Here is an 8,719-nt window from a genome sequence, read left to right as displayed (position 1 = left end):
AAAAAAAAAAAGTTTTTATTTTTTTTTATTTAAAGGCTACTTTATACTTTTATACTTTAAATAGGTTTTGGAGCACATACTTTTTCACTTTTACTTGAGTAAAGAGGTCAAGTTGATACTTCAACTTTTACCAGAGTGTTTTTAAACTGCTGTATCTATACTTCTACTTAAGTAACAAATGTGTGTACTTTGACACCACTGCTTCTGTGTGACATAGTTCTGCTTTAAATTTTGGAAATGACAATTTCTCACCATGGCAGCAATTACCAAGAGGATGTGTGTGCAATGCTGGAAATTTGGATGTGTCACATCAAACTCTACCAGAGTTAAGACTTCCAGTTTCAGTGTTGTTGTTATTCTATCATCATGTAGCTCCATGACTAGATGAAAAAAGAAAAACTTTCATTTTGAGCTTCAAGTTAACAAGAGTCAAGCTATAAAGCCCTCAAATCATGTAGTCTTGATTGTTCAATACATTTCTGCTTTCAAGATTTGAATTTTACAGGAATTACACAAATTTTATTTTTGCTTGTAGCAGCCCCTGTAGTAGTCAGAAATATGCAAACAGATTCTTCCTAAAATTTATTTTGGGGGTTCAGTGTAGTAAGTTCACTTCACCACTACGTTTGTTTGGCTGAGACAAATATAAGCTTTCAAAAATAAAAAAAATCCGTGTGGCCAATGTCTGAAAATAATCTGCAATCTGATAGATTGAAATATATGCATGTTGAAAAACATTCCAACCTTTCATAAAATTCAGAAAAGCACTAGAATACTTAAGGCCAGACATAAAACTTGGGGAAAAGACCAATCACTGTCCCAGATATTTGAACTTATGGTTGTGAGAGTTCCTTTGAAAAGTAAAGAAAGATTAGATTTAAGAAATAGTCAAAATTAAATGATTTCCTTTTTCACCTTTCACCACAGGTAAACCCAGTTACAATGTTATCTGAACAGTGTAATTCTTGATTCAGTAGCTGTTGGCGTTGATTGTTCCTGATTAGGTATTCTATGTTTTTAAATACATGCCATAAATTGAATAACAACAATCTTGACTTTCCAAAAGTATGTCGCACAAGTCGCTAATTACAGTTGCATGTACAACAAAGTTGTGCGAGACACTGAACTCACGATCCATAAGGAATTGTAATCAAAATTGTAAATCCATTTTGGCTCTCCTAATATTATTCTTCATCTTAGAACAAAGGATTTCCTGATCCTCTGCTTCTTCATTTATTTATTCATTTAATATTTTGTCCCTTTGATGTTATGAAATGTTAGTTTGATTCTTAGCTCACATGTTTAAAAACCCAAATCAAGCCAGTTGGCAGATCAGCAACAGATAAAACCATAATTTCCTGTAGATTTTTGAGATTTTTAATGCCCTCTATAAGAGGGGAACCAGGATTTTTTTTAAATGATAGAAAGAGGAAGATAAATCATGTGCTGCTTTCTCAAGAGAGAGAAAAATGCAATAAGAGAAGTGGATTACACATCTGTTTTCTTCAAATACAGACTCCCTGACCACAAGCAGTGCCAGGGCAGAAGTTAAAATGGTGAGAGATATCCGCAGAGAGCAATCTGAGATCTCCATGGATTATGTTAATCTACCTGATGCAGCAGCCAGGAGCCACTCTGATAAAGACAATGAAGCGTATCCTGCTGTACCAGGTGAATCTAATAAGCTTTGTTGAAAATTTTGACTTTAAACATGAAGCAGATATGGATATAATTTCAAAATATATATATTTTTTTTTTCTTATTCATTAATTTATATATGTGGGGTTAATGGACCTTGAGTCATCTGGGTAAATTTTCTGAATTCAGCTTAAGTAAACTTAGCTTTTTAGCTTCATGGTTGATTTAGGTTTTACTTACCAGATTCTTTGCCCAGAAAACTGTGTGAACCTGCTTGACCACTTTGTCTTTGTGTCTGTGATTTCTGCATTCAGGGAGAAACCTGTACAGATTGGTTGCTGTTAGCTTTGGATTACTGTGTGTCCTACAAGTTGCTCTCAACGTTTCTCTACGACTTGCTTTATGTGAGTTTCTCTACATTGTGTCCCTACTTTACCCTAAGTTTTCAAGACCAGAAAGTAGGAACATCCACAGTGTGAACTACTTCAAGTAAAATAACTGAACTTTAGCTGTCAACTGTGTGTTGATCGTATAAATTCAGTCAAATCAAGTAAAATCTGTACTAAATATGTTGAATAGATGTGGATGGATAGTTGGATAGTTTGCTTACATGAACAAGGGGATGTATAGCGACTGTTATGAAAACTCTAAAAAAGAGGAAATAAGGAACGGATGGCATTTCCGGACAGGTCATTCCACAGATTTGTATCTTTAAAATAGTCAAAAGATTCTGCCTGTAAACTTGCTTATATTTCTTTTACACCAATATTTTTCAAGGATTTGTTTACCAGATATCCTCCAACATTGCCAAATCATCCTTAGCTACTTTGTGATATTAAACCCCAAACTTTACCCAGTGTATGTTGAGGAAAACTGATACACTTTGGCCTTTCTTTCAGATCATCCTGACAGTCAGACATTAGATATGGAGACCTTTTGCAAAAACAGGACACAAGTTTTAGATCCCCTAAGAAAACTATTGGGTAAGTAAGAGGATGATGAAAGGCATCCGACAGCAGCATTACTTTCTAATTAAAAGAAACTGGAAACTGTACGTATAAGTTTATATGTAAATTCACACATTATTTTCCCACAACAGATCAATATCTTCAACAGGGATTTGTGTATTTCCATCGTAGTTTCTATTATATTTCTTCTACCAAGAAATCCTGGAAGAACAGTAGAGAGGATTGTCTGCAAAGAGGGGCAGACCTGGTGATTATTAACACCAAAGAAGAACAGGTATGTTTTTATGTGTTAAAGTATGGAAATATTAAGTGAAACAATGCAAAATATGCAAATTTTCTATCAAAACTGATTATTGATTATCTGTGTAAGGACTTTACAAGACAGTTTCAAAGGCTCACGTGGATCGGATTGACTGATAGTGGGAAGAAAGGGAATTGGAAATGGGTGGATGGGACTCCGCTCACGAAAAGGTTCACACATTATTTTTTAATTTAACTTAAATCACCATAATCTGAAACTAAGTATTTCAACATTTTTAATGAGACAATCTAAACCTGGCAACTATCTGGTGCCGATATTATCTGGTAAGTTAAAAAACATCAACCGTGGCTGTTTTCTTTGTGAAAACCTTTTCTTGTTGTTGATGATGATGGTTGTTCTGTTTTCTTTGGTTTCAGCTACTGGGGCCCATCAGAGCCCAATGGTTTTGAAGGCAAAACTGAAGACTGTGTAGAGATAAGGTTCCATGATATTGAAAACAGCTGGAATGATATTCCATGTGAAGATCAAAATTTTTGGATCTGTGAGAAAAAAGTTGAGCTTTAAATCAACACATCTAATCTCCTAAAGCCGGATCAAGTTTGATCTGAATGCAAAAAAAATCACAATTGATTTCCTTTATGGGATGAAGTTTTATAATAGCTTGTGGCTCTTTATGATATTGTTTTTTTTTTTTTCCATACATGGATGTAGGTAAAGCTGTAATACTCCATGCGTGGCTCAGTGGTTAGAGTCGGTCATCCAATAACCTGGAAGGTTGGCGGTTCGATACCCACTCTCGCCACTCAACAAGATTAGCAAAAAAAAAAAAAAAATGCACCATACCCCTATGCTCCCTGAGTGCTGTAAATGGCTGCCCACCACTCCAGTATATGGCATATGTCTCCATGAGTGAGTTACCCTGTGCATGTGTGTGTCAACAAGTGCCAACCTGGATGGGTTAAAAGTGGAGGACAAATTGCATGTGTATGCATGACCAATAAATCTGATCTAAATACATCCTGACTCCAGTTCCACAGAAGTTTTTCCTCTGCGCTGCTGTAGATGTTTTGTTTAATGCTTTGTTGTTTTCTTTTTCCTATACTAATGTATCTTATCCATTGCTTTTATAGCAGTCTGTCATGTAGGAAACATATTTGTGAAATGGGTGAGAGGATATTAAAGGGACACAATGTAATAAATTAAGTAATTTATTAACTGAAAACAACATATTCATTCATAAATTAGTCCTCATTGGTGTAAAATTATCTCTGTCAAAAATCTCAATTATCCTCCTGAGTGAAGAATAACTTGTCTGTGTCTACATAGAGCGGGCAAGCTCTATGGAGGCTGCCATGTCCTTCCGGTCTATAAAAAACGACAAAGTGCCGAGAGGGACATAAAGCACTTCGAATCGCGTTTTCCCCAACGCCAGGCCTGCAAGCGGAAAATATGTCATTTTGACATCACGTCCGCCAAATGGCTTATTACTGGCGCTAATGGTAAATAGATTTATCTCGTAAATTATCCCACTAATAATGCATTGATTGTTACCAAACTTCTGCCGTAGTACACGTAGGCTCTTAACTCACAAAACGAGGCATTAGAAAGTTTGTAAGTTTACCGGGAGTTTATTTAAAAGAACACTTTCCAGATAGCAACTACACACTGCTGCTAACGCTACCGCTGCGTCGACGTCACTTCCGGTAACTCCCGGAGTATGACTAATTGCATTGCTTGCACACCAAAGGCTATGTCAACTTATGTTATCTGACATGTTATCTGTCATCTGTATTTATAGTGTTATTGTATGTGTGTTATGTAATCCTTTGTATTGTGGGTCTTGATGTCTTTTTGTTTGTATGGACCTTGAGTCTATAGCTTCTTGAATCTTGACACATACCGCCTGCCCAGTGGCGGCTGCTGACTTTTAAAACAGGGGAAGCCCATATTACGCCATTGTGACAAAACTACTAGCTAACACGACAAACAAATGCACAACAGGAATATGATTGACAAAACTTCTAAACGACAAGGATGTGTTTCTTATTTACAGTGTAATATTTACAAAAGTGTATGTGTGTGAGGATGGAAATGGAAACGATGGGAAATGAGTGAAACTCCGACAGCACTTTCACAGACAACCAGTCTCTTTCGTATCCACTTTAGGACTGAAGTTCCAGCGTGCTTCTCCCCGCTTAAAAATTTGGCTGCCACGAGATCTCTCCTGATGGACAAACACTCACTCCAATCATCACGACGCAGCCCCTCATATTGACACGCCCACGTCTAATCTACCGCCGAGCAGCCTCGGAAGTGCTGAGTTTTTGTCAATTTAGCCAATGATGACCTACCTAAAATTGTAGAAAAAAAACTTGATTCTCCCGCCCCCTCCTCGAAGCCGGGCAGCCCTCGGCTCGGAAGCCTGGCTGTTACTGGCGGCTTCATAACATGATTTCCTCAGTGAACGGCGGCGATTTCAGGACAAATCACTTCATTAAGCTACAGGACAACATGTTGTAGTTATGAAAATAAATGCAGTATTGGGCATATCTTGTGTTTTGTGAATAACTGTTTTATCGTCAATTTAACATTGAAGATGTAGCAATTTCGCCAGAGAATGGGAGAGGCTGTCCGGCTTCCCGTGTTGTCTCTGAATAGCCGCGGCTGCGCCTGCTGTAGTTCAAGAAGTTGCAACGCACAGTTGAAAACGCTAGGCACTAGAGAGCAAATTCATTCGACTTTGCAAAATAACATGGCACCACTAGATGGGGGAAGAAATTACAAAGTGTTCCTTTAATTATTCAGGTTGAGAAATAACTTCAACAATACAACCCACAATCTCTTTCATTAAAACTGGTAGAAATAGTGGTTTTCAGGTGTGGCTGAAAACGTTTTTATGGTAAACATTTTATTGTCTAGTACAAATAATTTTAGTAATGTGAAAATTATTATGTTTTTAATTGTTAAAGTTTATATTAAATCTCAAATGCTACAACTATGCTAACTACTGACATAAACTGGCAGGCTACCTGCATTGTCCCTTCATTAGTGAGGTATAAAATGTAGGAATATAATACAAAGTTTAAGCTCTTTGTAGTACGAAATTAAACCAAAGTTACAATCATGGGGGGGGGGGGGGGGGGGGGGGGGGCAGCACCCCCAGCTGGTAGGATATTGTATGTGGAAGACAAAAGGTCAACTTTAAAAAAGAGTTTTGAACACAAAACAGTTTATTAAAATTATTCTTCACTGAATATTTGATATCTACCCTTTGGTAACAATATTTTATTTTTAAGATTTTTTTAATGTGTTTTCAGTGATCTGATGCACATGCCTAGTGCCATTTACTGCACACGCCTAAATGCAGGCCATTGAATGTTGTTGGTCACGAGGAATCACGAGAGGCACCTGGCTGCAGACCTCCACTGTCAGGCCCCTTCGTCAGGGCCGGAAGTGGGAGAAGTGAGGACCTTTTTTGGGGGGTGGGGAGGACATTTTGGGAGGGTCATTTTCACCTGCCATTTAAATTCGAGAGAGACCTGCGAGAGCGCATATGTAAAAGAAGAAGGAAAATGCGCTTATTTTAGAGGTGAGTTTCTGATTTTTATTATCCATAGAAAGTACATGCATGCTTTCTTGTGTTCTTCGTCAATATAGATGCATTTTAGTAGTCGTTATAGAAGTCATTAATGAAGCAAATTACCGAATGTTACATGTCGGTTTGGGTTGTCGTTTTGAAGCTAAGTTAGATGATTTCAAAGTTTACTTTCACCAAAGCTGTTTAGCATCAACACCTCAGGATTGTTAACTTTTTAGTCCATAACGTAAAGTAACTGTTCGCATATTTGTTTGTATGTAACATTATGGAACTTTTTTGTAAACTCTCCGTGCATTAGTTGGGCATGGTCACAAAGTTACAAACAAAAAATGAGCTTGATCAAGGGACCAGCCCAGCAGGAGTTACAGGTTGGGCCCAGACATACACTACTTGGCTTCAAGTTTTCTATATGTCATGTCAGGATGTATTTTCTTCATCATAACATAACGTATTAAATTAATTAAGTGTCTTGTTTTATCCACTTTCACTTAAGTTAGCACAACATGCTGCAGTCAGGTCCACTGCCCCTTGTGTCCCAAACACATCTTTAAACCAACCAAAGCTGGCAGAGTTCGGCAGCATTTGGAGGTCCACCCTCCATTTCTGCAGTCCAAAAAGGAGGGCATGGCTTTTCAGTCCCTAAAAAATTCTGTGGATTTTCCATCCACCAGAGGTCTCAAGTGATTTTCCTTTCCCTATCTCTTCACTAACCTCAGCTGGTCCCTGTTCCCTATCCCAACACCTGCATACATCTATCTTGTTTCCTTTGTTGTTTTCAAACCTCCACTTTTCCTCCACTCATTTTCAGATTCTTTGTTCAACTTACAGTTCTGTAAGCAGTTTTGTTGCTTTAATTTTGTTTGAATTTCATGTTCTCAGACTTTTAAATTTTTGTAACTATCTTTTTTTTCATTCCATCGAGCAAAACAAGCCTTGCTGTTCTCCCTGTTTGCAGGGATGTGTGTTTTGTGTGTGCACACATTAAGCTTCTGTTTTTTTAACTCTGATATTTTGCTTGTTCTGCCTTTTCAGCTGAATAAATGAAAATGAGATCTGATTTGATTTGATGGATTAGATTTCACAGAATGACTCATGTAAAGGTGCATCTACAGTTTGATATTATGAAATAATTTAAATTGGAAAACAGTATAGATCATCATAATACATCTATTTTGTATATTTTTTTTACAATAAGTTAGACATAATACTGTTTTATACTGATATACAGCTATGTAGAACATTTAATCTCATGTCCAAACTATTCTGTGCATACAGTATGTAGGATTAACTTGTTTCCCAAACCATTGACCTTTGCATAAAGCATAAAAATCCATTTCACTTTTAGGTCATTTTAACCCTACATGTACGGTACAGAACCTGGGGCCGAGTACACAAGGTGCAGTGTGAGTTGGAGGATTGCAAACAGTACTCCAAAATGGCATCTAGAAGTGGATTAACTTTCACACACTGCTAACACATCCGTTCTTTACAATACTGCACAGATATAGCCACAGACGAATTCCTCAGAGAAGATATGTTAACAGAAATGGTGCACTTAAAGTTTTTTGGTGATTCAAAAAAGTCAACCTGCCTTAAAAGGCAAAAATATGCACAGGCAGCACATGTCCCTTACTGTGTTGAGGTATTATTTGTGGAAAGCTCAAAGCACTTCTGTTTTTCTGTCCATGAGCCAACTTTGCACTATTTCAGTTGCCTCGGGAGGATATTTCACTGCACATTGTACTGTGTATGGTTGTGTATCTGACAAATAAAACTATATTGAATTTTGGATATTTATAATGCAAAATTCCTCAGCAAACACATGGCATTGCCCTTGTGCCAAACCAAGGATGTCATGTGTCCACAACAATATCAGCAAATGGCATTTATTTCAAACGAATTGGGATGTGTTCAGAACAGAAGAAACTATCTGGGGCGATCCTGGAGCCATTCAAATTTATATTTCATAACATTGACGACATGTTGAGATTTTGTGAAGAAGTAGTTGACAAAAAAAAAAATTTGGGCCTATTGTGAATGTCTCACTGAGTAAAGGTCTACAGAACATTTGATCATGTTGTGACTTGGTGTGTTTATGTTTTCTCATTGATCACTTAATAATTTGACTTGGATTATACTGTAAATATCAAGAGTTAGGGTAGTATTTAGTGGTACTAAGGTGTTCCAGTAGCACATCAACATAATTAGCATGGACAAAGAACCAAACATGAAATTTGTGGTGGTTAAGAATAA

The 8,719-nt window shown here is 37.2% G+C and overlaps 1 protein-coding gene across 1 annotated transcript; it reads left to right on the top strand.

Moving 5' to 3' along the window:
* Window positions 1-1,509: 1,509 nt before the first annotated feature.
* LOC142379409 (C-type lectin domain family 4 member E-like) lies at window positions 1,510-3,885 on the top strand. Its single transcript, XM_075464564.1, has 6 exons — window positions 1,510-1,671; window positions 1,953-2,042; window positions 2,538-2,621; window positions 2,738-2,880; window positions 2,977-3,077; window positions 3,285-3,885. Exons 1-6 carry the CDS (start codon window positions 1,554-1,556, stop codon window positions 3,430-3,432), a joined length of 684 nt encoding a protein of 227 aa, XP_075320679.1. The 5' UTR covers window positions 1,510-1,553; the 3' UTR covers window positions 3,433-3,885.
* Window positions 3,886-8,719: the final 4,834 nt, after the last annotated feature.

This window comes from Odontesthes bonariensis, chromosome 4 (assembly GCF_027942865.1).
Source record: "Odontesthes bonariensis isolate fOdoBon6 chromosome 4, fOdoBon6.hap1, whole genome shotgun sequence".
Taxonomy (NCBI): Eukaryota; Metazoa; Chordata; class Actinopteri; order Atheriniformes; family Atherinopsidae; genus Odontesthes; species Odontesthes bonariensis.
This window is presented reverse-complemented; position numbering and strand designations above follow the sequence as displayed.